This window comes from Cherax quadricarinatus, chromosome 31 (assembly GCF_038502225.1).
Source record: "Cherax quadricarinatus isolate ZL_2023a chromosome 31, ASM3850222v1, whole genome shotgun sequence".
NCBI lineage: Eukaryota > Metazoa > Arthropoda > Malacostraca > Decapoda > Parastacidae > Cherax > Cherax quadricarinatus.
The window spans coordinates 26,484,254-26,505,597 of NC_091322.1; the positions used below are offsets into that span (position 1 = coordinate 26,484,254).

At 40.6% G+C, this 21,344-nt stretch overlaps 1 protein-coding gene and 1 long non-coding RNA gene across 11 annotated transcripts in view; one reads left to right on the forward strand and one right to left on the reverse strand.

Moving 5' to 3' along the window:
• LOC128697243 (uncharacterized) overlaps positions 1 to 12,184 on the forward strand; it is a 34,219-nt gene extending 22,035 nt beyond the window's left edge. The window contains exon 5 of the long non-coding RNA XR_011392660.1: positions 9,873 to 12,184. This is a non-coding gene — a long non-coding RNA (uncharacterized lncRNA). The remainder of the gene's footprint in view (positions 1 to 9,872) is intronic.
• Positions 10,052 to 21,344, reverse strand: part of Slik (Sterile20-like kinase) — an 82,352-nt gene continuing 71,059 nt past the window's right edge. For 9 of the 10 annotated variants that reach the window (XM_070090272.1, XM_070090273.1, XM_070090276.1 and 6 more), the window contains one exon: positions 10,052 to 15,316. In XM_070090272.1, coding sequence (XP_069946373.1) covers positions 15,182 to 15,316 — 135 coding nt within the window. In that variant the 3' untranslated portion in view covers positions 10,052 to 15,181. Of the gene's footprint in view, positions 15,317 to 18,320; positions 18,452 to 21,344 lie in introns of all 10 variants that reach the window. The other variant, XM_070090274.1, reaches the window with a different exon arrangement.

Here is a 21,344-nt window from a genome sequence, read left to right on the forward strand (position 1 = left end):
CTCCTTGGCATGGCTAACTAGCAATCCTCCCATCACAAAAAAAAAAATCTGACTGAAGTGTAACAGGATGAAGTTGGGGATTGGCTTAACTCTAATGTAACTATTTCATGGACTAAATTCATGTGGGTAATTCAGCACAAGCCATAATGGAGGCATCATCCTCCATCTGCTAGTCATGACCCTAGTCTTCAGTTTCAAATACAATACTGAAGGGTTTATAGTAAATGTCCCCCTCTTCAAGGGGGGCTCCTTGGCGTGGTGAAGAGGCTCTTGGTCTGCGGAATTAGCCCTGTCGGTCTTCTTCCTCAGACCGAACCTAATTACCCCCCATTCTCCCCTCCCCTATCCCATCCTCCCCATCCTCCCCTTTTTCCATTCCTCCTCCTCCTCCTCACCCCTCCCTTTTGCCCTTCCTCTTTTTGGCCTTTGGGATTTCTCCCACAGGCGCGCTAGTTCCTAGGTAGGGGAAAGGACACTGGGGTCCATCCCATTCCGTTGAGGTTCTTGGCAGTGGCGTAGTGTGCCGTGGAATCTGGATTGCCTGGGGATGTCCCGATCCCTCTCCGGTATCCCAGAGTAGCATTGGGTGTCTTTCGGGCGACGGGTGTATCTCTGGAAGCCAGCTTTCAGATTCCGGGGGTGGTGGCCGAAGGAGGTATGCTTTGTGGCGGATATCCGGCCGCCCTCTCTTTTGTCCACCGAGGTAGCTCGGCAGATGTGAGGTTGCTATCCCGGATTGCTGGTTTACTAGCATGAAGGGTAGGGTATGGCACGGGTTCCATGCTGCATCTGCGCTACTAGCGGTGCTGAAGTCCTCTTGGGCGAGGAGGGAGATTTCCGGCCCTTTCATTCCTCCTGGGAACTATTCCTCCCCACTCCCCCCTTTTTTTATTCTTTTTTTTATTTTTATTTTCTTTTCTTTCTTTTTTTTCTTAAAAACAAAAAGCAAAGGAGTAACCTAACCATGGCAGCCCTAGTCCATGAACCCACTACCCCCGGGCCCCTTCTTGATACCGCACCCCATTCTGACCCTGCCTTGTGTTTAGACCACTCTCAGACACTCCTGATGCCCCTGTACCTCTTGCTGGTGCTGTTTCCTCACCCGCTTCAGGTACCGGGGCTTCAACTGACTCCTTCGATTTGTCTGAACTCCGCTCTCCTTTGACTATGCTTCCGGCTTCTCCCTCTACAGTACGGCAATTTTCGAATTGCCCGCCCATTTCACGCCGGACCAACTCCGGTCCTACTCCTAAACGCCAACGTCAATCTCCTGATGATGCTCCTTCGTTACCTTCCCATTCTACTTGGAAAAGACCGACACGTCAAGCACTCCCTCTCCACGCTCAGTTTCGGACCACACAATGGACTAAATTCTTTACTTTAAGACCGACTTCTTCTTCTGCCTACCTTTCTGACCATAGTATTGGCAAAGCGCTCCTGCATCATGTTGGTAGAGATATTTCATTTCATGCTCTCAAGAGCGGTATGCGCATCATCACTGTCCAGAATACTATCCAAGCTCATGATCTTTCTCTCCTTTCGAATATTGATACTACTCCTATCACTATTGAAAAACATCTTTCTCTCAATTCTTGTAGTGGTACTGTCATTCTGCCCCATACCATAGTCCAACAGAATTTCCAGTCATGTGGCAATGACATTTTTGAACAGCTGGAACTCCAGGATCTCCCAATCCTCAAAGTAGACACTTATGTCCTTCCTGCCCGGGGGCGGAGACGTTACCCTTGCAATGTGGCTCGTTTAACTTTTGACAGCCGAGAACTCCCGTCCTCTGTATATCTCGCGGGACATTGGTTATAAGTTCGAAAGGTGATACCTACACCACAACAATGTAGAAATTGCTGGCGTTTTGGTCACCCAGCGAAATATTGCAGATCTATGGCCGAATGCCCAGTCTGTGGTGCCGACGACCATTCTAATACATCTTGCAGTCAACCACCATCTTGCCTTAATTGTAATGAAACTCACCCTTCGTACTCCCGCCCTTGCCAGGTCTACTTAAATGAACGTGAAATCCGTTGCTTCAAAGAGGCAGAAGGTCTCCCTTATGCTATGGCAGTTACTCATCTCCGCCTCCAAGGGAGATTACCCTGTGTTTCTTATTCTCGTATTTCCAAACATCCCCCCACTTCTGGGGTCCCATCTTCTGCAGCCTCCTCTGTTGTTACCCCTCCCATAGCCACTACAGCATCTAATCCTTTTGCTGTCGTTGGCTCTGACGTCCCGACTACAACTCAGTCTGTTCTCACATCTTCGCGTCCTTCCTCACAAGCCCCAGTATCGACAAGACCTCGTACGACACCTAATACCAATCGCCCCTCTACTCAGAAGTCCAAAAAATCCACATTGCTCAAATCTTCTTTGCCCCTTCCTTCCCTTCTTCCACCTCCACACTTTACCTTTCCAGTCTCTGTACCTAGTTCTTCCCCTCTCTCTGGCTCTATTACAAGTGTGGAGATTCACCCTCCTCCTCGTACTATGCCTTCCACCCCCATCCCCTCCCAAGTTTCTCCCTCTTCTGCCACCTCCCAGGTTTCTGCCTCTTCTGTCCCCACCCCACACTTCATCTCTAGTCCCTTACACTCTTCCCTCCCCCTCTACTTTGGTACAGTCCATTACTGTCCCAATATTTACTCACCCTCCTCCTTCTATCTCCAATATGGTCTCCCATACATCTTTGAATTCAGAAACACTTGAAGCCATTTCAGAATATATTGCAGAGACTAAACCTTCAATGGACACTGATTCACTTCCTGTTCCTTCTCTTCCCTCCCCTCCATCTTCACAACCCCATTCTTCGCAATGCTCCGTTCATTCGCTACTTGAACGTCTTCCAATGCCACCACACGTTGACTTTTCTAACCCCTCTAGTCCGTAGGTGCCTTTACCTACAGATTCCTGGTATTTTCTTCATAGCCAATCATGGCCTATTTACAGTGGAATATCCGCGGCCTCAGGGGTAATCGGGGTGAGCTTCAGATGTTGCTTTCCAGGTTTTCCCCTGTTGTTGCTTGCTTACAAGAACCAAAATTACACTCGGCTGTTTTCCAACCTATCTCAGGCTATAATTTATTGTATTCTTCGGATCCTTTCTCAGATGGGACCTTTAATGAAAGTGCCCTTCTTCTATGCAATGATATTCCGTACTGTCAACTATTTGTCCACACCTCGCTGCATTACACTGCAGCCCGTATCCACTTGAATAAGTGGTTTACAATATGTTCTTTATATCTCTCTCCTTCTCGAGCATTTTCTATCCCAGACTTTGCCTTTCTTGTTTCATCCTTACCACCACCACTTCTGTTACTTGGTGATTTTAATGCCTACCATTTCCTCTAGGGGGGGGGTCTCATTGTGACTCACGTGACATCCAGTTGGAGGCTTTTCTCGCCTCTCACCCCCTCCATGTTTTAAATACGGGTACTCCCACCCATTTTGATCCTCGTACTCATACTCTCTCTTGCATCGATCTATCAGTCTGCTCTTCCTCCACTGCACTAGACTTCACCTGGTCTGTTCTACCGGACTTACATGACAGCGATCATTTTCCGATCATTCTTACTTCTCCTTCCTATTCACCACCTTTCCGTAGCCCTCGTTGGCAATTTGATCGGGCAAATTGGGATCTTTACTCACACCTCACTGCTTTTAGTGAGGTTCCTTCTTCTTCTGCGCTGACCACGCAGCAGTGTCTGCCTGTTCATTGCCCTGTACGTCGACATGACCAGGGACCCAACAAAAAACAATAACTTTGTTTGGTAGAGATACGGCGTAGCCAAAGTTGGATACGGAGAACTAGGGGATGAGATGTATCAAATTTTCGTATAGCCTGTAGAGCACTAAGGGAGTCTGAGACTACTACAAATGATGACACAGGCATAGATGCGATACGAATAAGTGCTGCAAGAATGGCATGCAGTTCAGCAGTAAAAATGCTAGCTGAAGATAGTAAATGTCCCAGCACGATGCTGTCCGGAAACACTGCTGCGAATCCGACGCCGTCTGAAGACTTAGAGCCATCTGTGTACACAGCGGTGGCATGAGAATGGGAGTGGAAGTGATCAAGAAAAAGAGAGCGGGAAGCCACCGTAGGCAGTTGAGCTTTCGAGCAAGGGAGTGAGAAAGAACAGACCCGAACAGCTGGAACTTCCCAGGGGGGTAGGGAAAAGTGAGATGCTACATGAACATATAAAGGTGGTAACTGAAGGGAAGACAAGAGTGAATGTAGGCGAAGAGAAAAGGGACGGAGCAAACAGGGGCGGCGAACGAATAAAGAATGTCTACTAATATCGGTGACCATTCTATAAATGGAAGGATTGTGTATATCGTGAGAGCGTACATAGTAGCGAAGGCAATGGACATCACGGCGATCAGACAAGGATGGAACATTCGCTTCTGTATAGAGGCTCTCAACAGGGGAAGAGCGAAAAGCACCAAGGCACAAACGTAATCCTTGGTGATGGATAGAGTTAAGGCTAGAGAGAGTAGCAGGAGAGGCCGCGGAATAAATCTGGTCACCATAATCGAGTTTCGATAAAACGAGGGCTGAATGTAGGCGAAGCAGAGTTCGATGATCAGCTCCCCTGGAAAGATGAGCAAGGGTTTTAAGAAGGTTATGTGAGGTTTCCAGGATAACCGACGGTCAAAGAGAAGGCCTAGAAACCTGACTGTATCACGTTCGGGGATACGGGAGCCATAGAGATACAAAGGATGATCGGAGATAACAGAGCGTCTAGCGAAAGTAATTTGGTGAGTTTTGGTACTTGAAAATTTAAACCCATGTGTGGTGGCCCAAGTGGAAACACGGTCGACCGCATGCTGGAGAGAAACTGCAATAAGATGACAGTCAGCGCCTGCACAAGCAATAGCGAAGTCATCAACATAGACTGATGACCAAATATTGGGTGGAAGAACAGAGGCCAAATCCTTTATAGCAAGGAGAAAAAGTGTTGTGCTTAGAACACATCCCTGAGGGACACCTTCAGCTTGGACGAAGTCCAGGGAAAGAACATTATTGACTCGAACACGGAAATGTCTGTCAGTTAAAAAGTTCTTAAGGAAGGATGGTAGATTGCCTCGGAGGCCTAAGGAATGGGCCTGGGCCAAAATATTATACCTCCAAGTTGTGTCATATGCCTTCTCAAGGTCAAAAAATATGGCAATAACTGAGTGATTATTCGCAAAGGCATTACGAACATACGTATCCAAGCGTAGTAAGGGGTCTATGGTAGAACGACCCTTACGAAAGCCATATTGACTAGCGGAGAGACTGTTGTGTGTCTCTAAATACCACATTAAACGTCGATTTACGAGACGTTCCATCACTTTGCAAACTGCACTAGTAAGAGCGATGGGGCGATAGTGGGAGGCATCATGTCCTGTAGTACCCGGTTTGCGGAAAGGGAGAACAATGGCAGATTTCCACAGCTGGGGAAGAACTTGTGCCCAAATAAGATTGTAGAGGTGTAAGAGGACTACAAGGGCTGACCGATGTAAATGTTGTAACATACGGATATGAATGTCGTCAGGCCCAGCTGCCGATGATCGGCAAGCTGAGAGTGTTGCCTCCAGTTCTTGAAGTGTAAAAGGCACATTATACTGTTCTTCTCTGATAGAAGAAAAGTCCAAGGGTACTAACTCTCTGGCAGACTTTGAGGAAAGAAACGAGGGGCATAGATGGAGCCCTCGGGAAATACGGACCAGATGTGTGCCAAGTTCAATGGCAACGTCAAGAGGGTTTGCTACATCAACACCAGCAACCCGTAGAACAGGAGCTGGGTCAGGAGAGTATTTACCACTCAATTTCCTCACTTTTTTCCAGACTGCACTCATAGAAGAAGCAGAGGTGATGGTGGAAACATAGTCTCGCCAACAAGTGCATTTAGCTTCACGGATGACACGGCGAGCGATCGCACGCTTCTGCTTAAAATCAAGAAGTCTCTCAGCGGTTCTATTGTACCGGTACCTGCCCCATGCAGCACGTTTCAAACGTACTGCACGAGCACAAGCAGGAGACCACCAAGGCACGCACTTCTGAGAATGCCTGCCTGAGGTTTGGGGTATAGAATGAGAAGCTGCGGTATAAACTGACGTCGAGAAGATGTGTAGGAGCTCATCGATGGAGGATGAAGAAGGAACCTCACTAAAAGCAGTGAGGTGTGAGTAAAGATCCCAATTTGCCCGATCGAATTGCCAGCGAGGGCTACGGAAAGGTGGTGAATAGGAAGGAGAAGTAAGAATGATCGGAAAATGATCGCTGTCATGTAAGTCTGGTAGAACAGACCAGGTGAAGTCTAGTGCAGTGGAGGAAGAGCAGACTGATAGATCAATGCGAGAGAGAGTATGAGTACGAGGATCAAAATGGGTGGGAGTACCCGTATTTAAAACATGGAGGGGGTGAGAGGCGAGAAAAGCCTCCAACTGAATGCCACGTGAGTCACAATGAGACCCCTTCCCCAGAGGAAATGGTGGGCATTCAAATCACCAAGTAACAGAAGTGGTGGTGGTAAGGATGAAACAAGAAAGGCAAAGTCTGGGATAGAAAATGCTCGAGAAGGAGAAAGATATAAAGAACATATTGTAAACCACTTATTCAAGTGGATACGGGCTGCAGTGTAATGCAGCGAGGTATGGACAAATAGTTGACAGTACGGAATATCATTGCGTAGAAGAAGGGCACTTTCATTAAAGGTCCCATCTGAGAAAGGATCCGAAGAATACAATAAATTATAGCCTGAGATAGGTTGGAAAACAGCCGAGTGTAATTTTGGTTCTTGTAAGCAAGCACCAACAGGGGAAAACCTGGAAAGCAACATCTGAAGCTCACCCCGATTACCCCTGAGGCCGCGGATATTCCACTGTAAATAGGCCATGATTGGCGATGAAGAAAATATCAGGAATCTGTAGGTAAAGGTACCTACGGACTAGAGGGGTTAGAAAAGTCAACGTGTGGTGGCATTGGAAGACGTTCAAGTAGCGAAGGAACGGAGCGTTACGAAGAATGGGGTTGTGAAGATGGAGGAGAGGGAAGAGAAGGAACAGGAAGTGAATCAGTGTCCATTGAAGGTTTAGTCTCTGCAATATATTCTGAAATGGCTTCAAGTGTTTCTGAATTCAAAGATGTATGGGAGACCATATTGGAGATAGAAGGAGGGTGAGTAAAGATTGGGACAGTAATGGACTGTACCAAAGTAGAGGGGGAGGGAAGAGTGTAAGGGACTGGAGATGAAATGTGGGGGGGGACAGAAGAGGCAGAAACCTGGGAGGTGGCAGAAGAGGGAGAAACTTGGGAGGGGACAGGGGTGGAAGGCATAGTACGAGGAGGAGGGTGAATCTCCACACTTGTAATAGAGCCAGAGAGAGGGGAAGAACTATGTACAGAGACTGTAAAGGTAAAGTGTGGAGGTGGAAGAAGGGAATGAAGGGGCAAAGAAGATTTGAGCAATGTGGATTTTTTGGACTTCTGAGGAGAGGGGCGATTGGTATTAGGTGTCGTACGAGGTCTTGTCGATACTGGGGCTTGTGAGGAAGGACGCGAAGATGTGAGAACAGACTGAGTTGTAGTCGGGACGTCAGAGCCAACGACAGCAAAAGGATTAGATGCCGTAGTGGCTATGGGAGGGGTAACAACGAAGGAGGCTGCAGAAGATGGGACCCCAGAAGTGGGGGGATGTTTGGAAACACGAGAATAAGAAACATGGGGTAGTCTCCCTTGGAGGTGGAGATGAGTAACTGCCATAGCATAAGGGAGACCTTCTGCCTCTTTGAGGCAACGGATTTCACGTTCATTTAAGTAGACCTGGCAACGGCGGGAGTACGAAGGGTGAGCTTCATTACAATTAAGGCAAGATGGAGGTTGACTGCAAGATGTATTAGAATGGTCGTCGGCACCACAGACTGGGCATTCGGCCATAGATCTGCAATATTTCGCTGGGTGACCAAAACCCCAGCAATTTCTACATTGTTGCGGTGTAGGTATCACTTTTCGAACTTGTAACCGATGTCCCGCGACATATACAGAGGACGGGAGTTCTCGGCTGTCAAAAGTTAAACGAGCCACATTGCAAGGGTAACGTCTCCGCCCCCGGGCAGGAAGGACATAAGTGTCTACTTTGAGGATTGGGAGATCCTGGAGTTCCAGCTGTTCAAAAATGTCATTGCCACATGACTGGAAATTCTGTTGGACTATGGTATGGGGTAGAATGACAGTACCACTACAAGAATTGAGAGAAAGATGTTTTTCAATAGTGATAGGAGTAGCATCGATATTCGAAAGGAGAGAAAGATCATGCAGGGTAGCATTCTGGACAGTGACGATGCGCATACTGCTCGAGAGCATGAAATGAAATATCTCTACCAATATGACGCAGGAGCGCTTTGCCAATACTATGGTCAGAAAGGTAGGCAGAAGAAGAAGTCGGTCTTAAAGTAAAGAATTTAGTCCATTGTGTGGTCCGAAACTGAGCGTGGAGAGGGAGTGCTTGACGTGTCGGTCTTTTCCGAGTAGAATGGGAAGGTAACGAAGGAACATCATCAGGAGATTGACGTTGGCATTTAGGAGTAGGACCGGAGTTGGTCCGGCATGAAATGGGCGGGCGATTCGAAAATTGCCGTACCGTAGAGGGAGAAGCCGGAAGCATAGTCAAAGGAGAGCGGAGTTCAGACAAATCAAAGGAGTCAGTCGAAGCCCCGGTACCTGAAGCGGGTGAGGAAACAGCACCAGCAAGAGGTACAGGGGCATCAGGAGTGTCTGAGAGTGGTCTAAACACAAGGCAGGGTCAGAATGGGGTGCGGTATCAAGAAGGGGCCCGGGGGTAGTGGGTTCATGGACTAGGGGTGCCATGGTTAGGTTACTCCTTTGCTTTTTGTTTTTAAGAAAAAAAAAGAAAATAAAAATAAAAAAAAGAATAAGAAAAGGGGGGAGCAGGGAAGAATAGTTCCCAGGAGGAATGAATTATTATTATAATCAAGGGGGAAGCGCTAAACCCGGAGGATTATACAGCGCCTGGGGGGGGGGGATGTGGAAGGCATTCAGGCTTAATTCGGGGAACTGGAGCACAGATCCAATTCCCTAAATCAAGAGCCCCTCACCAACATCAAGGAACCTTCCTTGAGGGGAGGAGGAATGAAAGGGCCGGAAATCTCCCTCCGTGCCCAAGAGGACCTCAACACCGCTAGTAGCGCAGATGCAGCATGGAACCCGTGCCATACCCTACCCTTCATGCCAGTAAACCAGCAATCCGGGATCGCAACCTCACATCCGCCGAGCTACCTCGGTGGACAAAAGAGAGGGCGGCCGGATATCCGCCACAAAGCATACCTCCTTCGGCCACCACCCCCGGAATCCGAAAGGTGGCTTCCAGAGATACACCCGTCGCCCGAAAGACACCCAAAGCTACTCTGGGATACTGGAGAGGGATCGGGACATCCCCAGGCAATCCAGATTTCACGGCAAACTACGCCACCGCCAAGAACCTCAACGGAATGGGATGGACCCCAGTGTCCTTTCCCCTACCTAGGAACTAGCGCGCCTGTGGGAGAAATCCCAAAGGCCAAAAAGAGGAAGGGCAAAAGGGAGGGGTGAGGAGGAGGAGGAGGAATGGAAAAAGGGGAGGATGGGGAGGATGGGATAGGGGAGGGGAGAATGGGGGGTAATTAGGTTCGGTCTGAGGAAGAAGACCGACAGGGCTAATTCCTCAGACCAAGAGCCTCTTCACCACGCCAAGGAGCCCCCCTTGAAGAGGCAGCGCTGTATAGTCCTTGTGGCTTAGCGCTTCTTTTTGATTATAATAATAATAGTAAATATCCCAAAATTACATTGAACTTTAAATTTTGTCAACTTCCAATTGCAGTTATGAAGAAAAAATTTGACAGGACAAAGGGGAATGTCCAGATACTTCAAAATTTTCCTTTGCAACCACTGTGACAGAAGACAGTAACAGTCTCCCTCAACTGTTCTAACAATTATGAAATCCCATAATTTTACAGGATGTTTTATGAACTGCTCAGGACAGTAGTAATAAAACACATCTTAATAAAGCAATTTATTTCTTTACACTTCATATTTTTAACAATTATATATGTAAACATATTTCTTACTGGATTTTTTACAGTCGGTTTGTCCGAAAATGGACGATCCTATGAACGAAAACAAAACAGTCATATTATAATACCTATATAGGACCTAACGATGTCTCAAATAAGCATGAAAATCCGAAAGAAATTAAAATTTACAAAGGTGATAGTCTACCTATTATTTATTGGTCATAAAAGTAAACATCCACACAGTACAAGTTTTGACCCGAGCAGGATGGAATAGTTTACCAATACAAAGATTTTTCAAAAAAATATTTCCCTTTGACTTGGAAAACACTGAAAAAGTTTATCGTACATTAATATGTACAGTACGTAAAACTCTGAAAGCTATTCAAATGACTAAACATCAAATGACTGATAAAAGTACTTTGTTAAAGTCAATTATTTCTAAGTACAAAAAGATGGCAGAAGGCAGAGGTAATGGCAGGTCCATAACACTGAGGATGAGCCCAAGTTTGGACTTAGAATGCTGTGAAAATATTAATTTCATTTTGTTTTAATTTCCACATTCCAAAGAATAACATTTGTAGGGAATCTAGGCATCCCATTAGTGTACTGTATATTTAAAAAAAAATATTCTTTACCAAAAGGCTCGGCACAGATCACGAGTTGAATGCTTTGTGTCCATACACCTACCAATGCACAATCTTACAAGATCAGTATGCATAATGTATGAACTATTACAAATTAGTGGTCTTTATTTCATCATTCTAAGCAACCAAACATTTTAATGTGTAAGGTTATTTCCAATAAAAATTATATGCAGAATCCTCTTGTCCATCAAATATAGTTAGAATCAGTTTAAAGATGCTATGTTATTATTTTTGTAGTTAAAAATACTAAAATGCTACACGTTTTTAAGATTTAAGTGTCATACCATCACTGTTTCAAATTTCCAAAATATTACCTCTTGGCTTATTGGAAGAATGATGAACCTATAGCTGATAATTCTTACTACAACTTTTCTATTTAAGAAAAAGTGTTTCATTGCAAATCATACTTCAGTAAAGACTTTGATAAATGTGGTATGCAGTATAATTTGCAGATGGCAAGTTTAGAAATCAGGATTCAAACCTAATACTCCTTACAGGTGATGTGCAGTTTTTTCTTGAAAGATGCACATAGGCAAGTTAAACGATCTACTTAGCCAACAAAAGTATTACCTCAGAATACAAAGTAAAAATGCTTCGGTATAATACAGTTCACCAATATAACAAGTGTTATAACTATAAAGCTAATAGCTATTACTATGAGCATTTTATATTTAAGTGTATTATCCAGTAAGTGGCTGTGTACATCAGGATGCTGAACATTCACAATACAATGACAACTGTGCATCTCCCAAATCAGAGAAATATTTAACTTTTTTAATAAATTACAATGCTTATAATCACATTATCTACTTATCCTAAAAAAAACAAGATCTTATTTTCCACCGTGTAAATAATAGTAATTTATACCACAAAATACCATAGTATCACTATAGCATATACAGTAATCGCACTCTTAACTGGGACGTGGTCTTTCGGAATCAGTTTGGATACTATCACTTTTCTGATCCAGCTGAATAAAAAGTTTAAAATGAAGCTATCCTTAGCTAACACTTTTGGTGTTCTGTTCAATTGTGTATAGACAAGGGAACTGGAGGACAGTTCCAATTCCCTGGATTAAAATTCCTTTGCTAGCATAAAGGCACCCACCTTGCAGAGAAGGTAATGTACAGAGATGATGGTGAGGAGCTAAATATAGAGGAAATACAAGTGTTGATGTTTGGGGACCCAGGATATATTTTGTTAATGACAGATCAACTTGTTAGGGTGGAGGGAAATGATGACATTCAGGTGGAACAGCATATAAACCTCAAAAACATCTGAATTACCTTAGGCATTGTACAGTAGGTCCCTGACATAATATTCCACTTTTAACAACAGTCATTTTGAAACTAATTACTTGTGAGCATGGTCTTGCTCTTCCAATATAATGAACTTCCCTAATTAAGACACTCAAAAAATTTAGTTAGATATTAGTCATGGAAGGGGGTAAGGTGCTAAACCTGAAGGTTTCTTGGTCAGTATTTAAAAAATATTCAAACTGTGTATGTTCATTTTGAGTATGTCTAGATTTACATTTGTTTGAAAAAGACTGGTCAATATTTACAGACTTAATATTTGATTTTCTTATGGCTAAATTATAAAAATTACTTTTTTCTCTTGTTTTACCAAATACAAGGTATTGTAAATTTTTATTTAAAATTAAATGAAATAAAATATGGCTTGAGAACACACATCCAGTCATAACATAGGTGTCTAGGTAAAATGGGTTCTATGTTCCATACAATCAACTTTAAAAAAAAAATTCAGATACAAATTATCTTCAGTTGGGACCTACTGTGTAATATCTTAGGAGGTACAAGTTAGGTTACCAGTTTATATCCATAGTTAAGGGTTCAGATAATTTAGAATATAGGGATGTAACAGTATTAGCCAAATGAAAATGGATGAATTTGTTTGAACAGCACCCACCCAGGAAAGCATAGTGTAGTGTCATAAAAGCTAAGTGGAAGCTTCTCAAAACATTTTACGCTGTCTCCAATTTCCTAAAGTTTATTAAGTTTTTATTCCAACAATTTTTCTAACTTAGAAGGCCTGTCTGAGAATGAGCTATGGGAGGGTGGTGATCCCTGGAATCATAACACACCAGTCAAAGCTTAATCTAGAAGCTAAGACAAAGTTTTGATGTTATTTTCCATGTGAATGAACAGGAATTTTAATATGCTAAAAGCAAACTTTTTTTTCATCTTTAGTCTCATGTCTTGTATTTTAAGATTCATATCTGTACACTGTAAAAATCTACAGGTTAAAAAAAATACAACATACTTTGCAGAGGCAGGGTAAATGCCCACACATGTATAATACATCTTGATACTCTTCTGTATTTTGTATTGTTTAGATAATGCTCTTTGTTTTGCTCATTTTTTTTTTTTTGTACAAATTTGTACTGAAACTATTTAAATGAAATAAAATTGATTTTTATGCTTTACTTTTTGTACATGGTAGTTGTGCACAAGTGGTAAATTTGTTAGAGAAATCTCTATCAAATAATATACATTGATGTATTTATTGAACCAGCTAAAAAAAAATTATAAAAAATGTGTAATCTGAAAACCTTTTCACCCAATCCTTCAGTTCAATTAAGAGAGCGATAGCTGTATTTTGAATGGATTACAGAAAATCAATCTAAAACTGAATCCCTTTCCAATAAAAGTTATAAAGTAAAACAAAGTAGACCTGGACCATGAAGCTGCTTTTCTCAGACGGAGATAACTGTCAAAACATTGCTTAATAGTATGTGCTTTATGCACATTAGTTCAGTTGATTGAGCACATAATTTATTAAGTAAAGAATTTGTGGGATTCATAAATAACACTATGGTACATATATAAAACACCTCACTAATTGAATCATTCCAATATGGAAGCAAATTTTAAATATACATATCATTGTGAAAACCTTCAAATGTTCCACAAACTATTTTAAAAAGCTATGAGACCCCTCCTAATAAGTATTAAGCTCTTGTATGCCAACTTCATCTCTAATTTGTGCAGCTATTTAAAACATTTCCACTGTCTAAAGATTTATTTTACACAAATAATTCTAGGCAATATATCATGTGGATATTAATGAACAAAAGTCACAACACTGTGACTAGAACAATCTTAAATAGCCCACAAACTAAAGTTAGTGAAAGAGATTTGTCCCTCCAAGAGAGATCAAAATTGCCATTCGGTTCATTTGTAATTTGTGAGCATATGATGAGGATGTTAGTTGCTTAAAAATATTGTATGGTATTTACTAAAGATTTATATTCACCTAGATTATTTGCACTACTGACATAGCTGACCGTGAGGGATCATTAATCGTGTATGCATGTTACTCCTGAATTTGTGCAAACAAAATTCTCGTACCCAGTTTGGTTTTAATGAATATATTATGAATAAATAGAGTAACAAATTTATTTAAGAAAGTACAATATATCCACATTTCCTAAAATATGTCCCTTTTAATTGCATAATGTGGGCTGCAAACGTCCTAAAAGTTAGAAATGTACCAAAAGTTTTTCAATTTTTTTTTCTTTTCTTTCAAATGTTTTTGTCATGTCTGCATATTGCACATAATAGGAAATATTGCAAAGTCTGTATATGAGCTACAGTGTTGTACCAATAACATTTTCATTTTCACACAGCAATAGTGATTGTCAGTAATCCAAGTAAAAAATTAAAATGACTGCACAAGTGATTTTGATATTAGAGGGCAAAACTACAAAAATTACCCTCCTGCACCGAATGTGAAATACAATATATATAATTATTGTAGACTATTGGAGATTTTGATTAAATACTTTGCTCTGAAGTTAAAGACACAATAATAACCCAGTTACTTAGTAGAGCCAACCTGAGATCTTCTAGGATATAACCTAGATACTTGGGAAGGGAAGGGGTGGTATATTCACCATACCTTTGAAGGCAGAATACCCTAGCCAGTAATTCTGGTTTCCTGGATCATGTGGATGCTGTATTTTTTCAAACTGCAGTGGATGGACACTAGAATTCATAGTGTCATGCATACTTTTTTCATATTCATCGATTATTGAACAACAGTCAGCCAGGGAAATTTGGGGGCACTGATTCATGTGCTGATATTTTCAAGCCACTGGAGTATGCACAATGTAAACAAATTGCTGTTATAAACTGGCAGTATTTAAACAATTAAAATAATTCACTAATTTGTTTCACTCATCAATGCCAACCAGACATTTCATGCGCCTTTAGTACTTTGTAATACTAAGTGTTCTCATAAAGAACATCAAAATTTACAAATGTTAATATATTGACCAAAGTTATCTTTCACTTTTTAACTTTTGAACACAGCACTCTTACAAAAAATCCCAGTAATTTGTAAACATGGATACCCAATTCCACTCAACATTTTATTTTAAGTTCAACATGACTTCCATTTATGACTTTTGTGAAAGGTAAGATACTTGCTGTAGGCAGTAGCTTGTACTTCTAGGATGTATTAGAGCGAGCAAGACTGGAAGTTGATTGTGAGGGAGTCATACTGGAACCAAGGCTACGGCTCAGGTAAGCTCCATAAAACTGTTCCTGTTCATTTAGCTGTTTTTCAAATTCTTCTTCCAATTTCTGAAGAGAAAAAAATTACATATACCAATTATAAAATAGTGGACATATAATTATCTTCAATGAGATTGCTTACACATTTCATATTCTGAAATTATAAAAATTTCTTAAGCTGATGGTGAATAATCATGCTTTGTATTAACAGGCATCTGTCTCTACATGCAGTGTTTGTGCAACAGTAATTAGCAAAGCAAATTTGTATACAAAACATATTTTTGGTAAAAATGACACTAGTTGCAGTCATCTTTCACTGGTACAATGCCACCTAAGGGTGGATTTCTTTTTTTCCCCAAGTACATGTACTTAAAGCCCGCCCATGGGTGAAATGTACCAACGTAAGATGCCACTGCACCTGGCATCTTTCATACCACATGTTGGCATCCTGCCTTCAGTTTTTTAATTTATTTTTCATGGTTCTCTGAAGTGTTTAAGCATTGTTTAATCTTTAATTTTTTTTTAAATAGAAAGAGTTATCAGGGTGTGCTGATTTAACTTTTTTTTTTTTTTTTTTACTCCATCTAACAATGTAAACCAAAAGTTTTAAACCAGAAAAATTAAGATCTCTTAACAAAATCTGTACAAGTTATATACATAATTCTCTAACTGCCTGTAATGATAACGGCATAATTAGGCAATTATATGCTTCAACTGATATTGTATTACTCCTATTGAAACCCTAAAATCTGCTTTAGCACAATAGCTCTAGTCACTAATGGTAACCTACCATCCGACTTACGACCGTGTTTTTTATGCAAAATTTCTGGGAAATAAACAACTGTGTGTTGTACACAGTGTTTATCCTAAACCTTACAGTATAAAATACAGTACTAACAGCATATAAAGTAAAGTAAAACATGAAATACCAAAATAAAACAATAAAATAGTCATTACAAAAATGTGATGTTGATATTCAGTAGTAAAGTTCGACTTACGTCCATTTCGACTTATGACTGGTTTCTCAGAACCGAACTCGGTCGTAAGTCGGATGGTAGGTGTACTTATTTTTCAATTATTAAATGCAACTCTTCAAAATTTGGGCAACTTTAAAAAAAAATAGGGAATACAATAGTAGTTAATGCAAGACAAAATGTAAAGATATTTAATTCATACTATGTTCGTACATGTGCTAATTACTTCTCTTAAGCTCTTATAAAGCATACAACCTTGTATTTATACAGCAGCTTCCTATTCATTTTCTCTATACCGTAGTACATTAATAAAGTTATAATCAGACCAGTTATTTTATTCCTACCTAAAGTTTTACCTCAGTCCTTCTTAGTATTATAAAATCCAAACTCAATGTCTTTATTTTGCCATTACACTTTTTGCTTGGAAGATTCACTTGTGTGATGGGTTTACTCAGCCAGGTAACTAACTACTCCTTCATTCTCCACCTATTATGATTACACTCAGATGAAATGCATTTTTTTTATAACTACTTCATTTGCAATATTTTACCTATAATGTAATACATTAAATACTTCATAGCTTAAAATTAAAAGTCTGGGAAAGTTCAGAATTATGCCAGTCTTGGGGGGTGGGGGGACTTTCAGAAAGCCAGAATTCAGAAATCCCTCAGAGAAAATTTTAAAAATGCAGTTTTCATTTAGTTTTTCACTTGAAAACACTTCTGTATCATCTAAATACACAAGGTTAGTTTCAATTAATATTTTAATAAGAACAGCGTAGCCACATTATATGAACAACCATGTGGGTCATTCAGTACTGCTTGGTAAGGAGCACTTACAGGAGGTAGAGGCATACAGGATTAGTATAAATATGAAAGAAAATTATAGTTCATGTAATTGGTTAGCTTGTTAAAAAAAAAATTAGAGTACAATTAAGGTAGAACTTTGGGAAAAGAAGGCATCAAGTGTAAGTGCTGAAGGGCATTGATAATGACACTTTTGGCAGTCGAAAGTTATTAAACTGCCAGCATGACCTGACAGTCCTCTCAAGAGCAGTGCTGGGTGTTTCTACAAGATGTCATTTCGTGTCTAAGGGCAATGTGTGGTGTAATCAGGAAATTAGGCGAAGGGTAAACAGTTGAGGTGGTTTGGTCATTTAGAGAGGATGGAGCAAAATAGGATGACTTGGAGGGTGTATAAATCTGTAGTGGAGGGAAGGAGGGGTAGGGTGTTGTCCTAGGAAAGGATGGAAGGGGTAAAAGAGGTTTTGTGTGCAAGGGGCTTGGACATACAGCAGGAATGTGTGAGTGTGTTAGATAGGAGTGAATGGTTTTTGGGACGTGACTAGCTGTTGGAGTGTGAGCAGGGTAATATTTTGCGAAGGGATTTAGGGAAACCAGTTAGCCAAACTTGAGTCCTGGAGGTGGGAAGTACAATGCTTGCACTTTAAAGGAGGGGTTTGGGATATTTGCTGTTTGGAATAACATCTGAACTGTCATATATGCACACCTCTACAAAGATCATGATTGTGTGAATGATGGTGATAAGTGTTTTTCTTTTATGGGGCACTCTGTCTCGGTGGGAGACTACCGGCGTGTTGTATTAAAAAAGTGTGCATTCAAGTCTCATGTGTACAATATGGAACTGCTAGAGTACTGGTTTTTTAACCAACAGCAATGAAGGGAAAACTGTTGGTAATACAGCCATGGGTCAACTGAAAACAATTTAATTAGTGATTCAGACCAATGGCATTGCCAGTGGTCTCAAAAGGACCATGGCAGCACAAAAAAAACAAAAGGATACCCTAGTGGATGATTAGGTCTCAAACTGCAGAAAACAAAAGGGAAGTTTGAAAGTTCATTGCTCACAAAAGTCAATGTCCTGAGACCCTGCAAACTATTATCTGCTGAAACAACAGCCACCATGTATTGCAAAGTATGATGAGATGTGGAGTCAGAGCTCTTGATAACTTATAGCTCACCATGTTTGAAACTACAACGAATGAGGCAAACATGGGGGCAAACACAGTAGTGAGACTGCATTACTACAGTATTTTGAAAATATTGGCAGTCTCCATTAGTGTCTTTGAATCACTTTACCTGGAAAAGCAGTTCCATATCCCACTCCATCCAGGAGGCCTGTTCTGGGTCTGGATTGTGGGGGCGGTGACCCCTGACTTCGCCTTCAAGTAATCTTCAGGTAATCTGTATACAGTGTAGTCGCACTGTAACTGGAAATGTCCAAGGAGCAGAGCGCACGAATCCATAGCAGAAATGCGAAAATTCAGCCATGAGGAGAAAGAGTAGACAGGACCATTGGGACTACGGTAGTAAGGATAAGTAAGACATGGGGTGAACATAAGGAGATAGAGTAAGGAATATTACACAGGTCTGAATGGAGATATTAAAAGGGCCCCATAAAAGGGGGCAAAGATTAAAGGCATCAGCTTATCTAACATCAGTGATGATTCTATAGGTAGTAAGATCCTGAAGGCAATAGAAGTAAACAAAATAATAGACAGTGGGTACATCGATGACCTTGCAAAGAAGGGACATTAGATAGTATACAAGTTTCTGACCAGGAAAGACCTAAAGAACCCTAAACATGGCATCAAATTTAGAAAGATGTGAGGGAATATACCTGGTTTTCCAAGTCCAGTCAAATCCTTCAGCTGTTAGTGACATACCCATATTAAAACATTATAGCAATCAGTGTCCACAACATATCAGCAGCATAATTCAGAGATCTCAAACTTGCTGCTAGCGGTAAATTTTGGCCTAGTTACGAGATTATGAGTCTGTGCAGTAGGGTGCAACAATGGTAAACAGCCAACCTCTGACCATACATTTGGGTTAAAATAGGTTAGTTTTCATGAATTTATTCTTGTTTCTTAGTTCCAACAGTCAATCCCGAAGACACACTAGTGATGGAATTTTTGGTCGATTTAAGACTGGAAGTGGCCCGAAATAGACCTCAAAGTAGCAGAAATTGCCAATTTTGACAGATTTTTCTGGGACAGGGTAGGGCCCCCTGTGTTTCATGGGTTTTTAATAGGTCTGCATTAATTATTGGGACAGCTTAAACCATAGCAGAGTATTAGTGGCTATGATTTTTTTTTTTTTGGTGGGAAATGGATTCAAACTGGAGAGCAAGTGTTTTATAGGAGAGGTCTGCGGATGTGATTCATGAGCAGAGGAAAGGTTGCTTTAGTTAAGCTGGAAAACAGTGTTTATTTTGAACTTTTTTTTTAAACAAATTTGTTAAAAAATAGTGCAAGACTAGTCAACTTTCCAACTTCTGGGTGCTTAATAAGCTAGCTCTGATAGATGAATGGATAGTTTCTTGCTATCAATGGACAGTATGGAAAGAATAATTGTAAAATAACCTGGAATTGGACTGGTTTGAGCAAAAAAATTGGCCTAAAATCGGCTTTAAATTGTACAAAATTGCTGCTGTGAGTTTGCTCAACTTTGTGCCTGCCTAATTCCACAAGCATTGCATCAACTATATTTTTGGTATCATTACTATTTTAATTTTTTTTCATCAAATTTATGGACACAGAAGGGGCTTTCAATTTCAGGGGTGTGGACAATTTAAGGGTTAAACATGAACAAGGCTAAAAAAAAAAAAAGGGGGGGGGGGGTTGTTGGCAACCCTAGACAATTTTTTAAAATTTGGATTAAGTCAGTCTATGATATGAAGCATCAACAGAGGCTATATGAGCTTTCCACATCTGACAAAGAGAAAGCAAAGATATTTAACTTTCACATTCTGGGATAGAGGAATCTTTAAGTGTAAAATGGAATATGGAATGACGGAACTGCATTGAAAATTAACAAGCTTAGTTTAGATACAGAAAACCTGATGCCATGTGACGAGACCCACCTAAACTTGCAATCAATAGCACATCATAAAAGGGCTGCAACAAGCTGGCTAACTGTGCAGCACAAGCAATAGCAAAATTATCTACAAAAGAGAAAAAGACAAGATACCACTGGAAGGAACTGAGGAAAGTTCATTAATGACAATCAGAAACAAGGTTTTGCCAAGCATACGCCAAGCATACATCCTTGTGGTACACCATCTAACAGTTAAGAGATTGTCATGAACTAACACAAAACAAACTGCCTTTGTCGAGAAGTCTGAGAAAAGTGGTAGCCTGACTCCATCCCCCTCCTCCATCTCACTATCTCCCTTTTTCCTTCCTCCCCTATTCCATAACCTTATGAAAAAATATGGTTTTCACATTAGCTACCTTGCAAATATAATATTACACTGTTAGGGTGATAAAGAAAAAGCCACAGAAGCTTCCTAGCACAACAGCCTGGCCATGAGTAGAGTCCTGTCTGACATGTGCGACTTTGGTTTACTCATTAATTTTCAAACATTTTGATTTATGTTAGCAAAAGATTTAAATTTAGATAACCTGTAGTAATGTTAGCTTAGGGAAAAAACTTTTAACACAAACATGCTGTCAAAAATAGTATCAGGACTAATACAACATGTCAATACAGTACTCTTAAATTTAAAATGGCATTTGACATTTTTTAAAAAGCAGTATAGCATTATAATTCATAAGATTCGAATACACAACATTTTTACCAGAGAAACTCTCTGGTCATGCCCTTTTTTTTTTTTTTTAATTGGTGCAGGACTCCTATACTGAAAACTAATCCAATCTCATTTCTTCCTAGTCAGTTATTATGACTGTCAATGAAACCCCAGTGAAATTTAAAGAAATATGCCTCAAATGCAGAACAAATTTTGTATTATTCATAAATTCAAGACTTGAGTGACCTCTAGGAATGCAACCCTTGCAACTTTGGGATTTTAAATGCATTCATACATACATATACACATCTATACTTTGCGAAATTTGTTTGCTTACCAAACTTTCAGCCAAGCTATCATTAGGGAAGCTATGCTTTAAGATATTAAACAGAATAAGAGGTATTGATAAACTCCTATAAAATCACATTCATTTCTTAAAGAAATAAGATTGATAAATGCATGTATGCAAACTATCACTTAAATAGTGAGTTTGCAAAATTTTGGACACCAGCATAAAGCTAGCATTAGACAAACATTAAGTATGCACCATTTTCCAGATTAGTTCTCTCTCC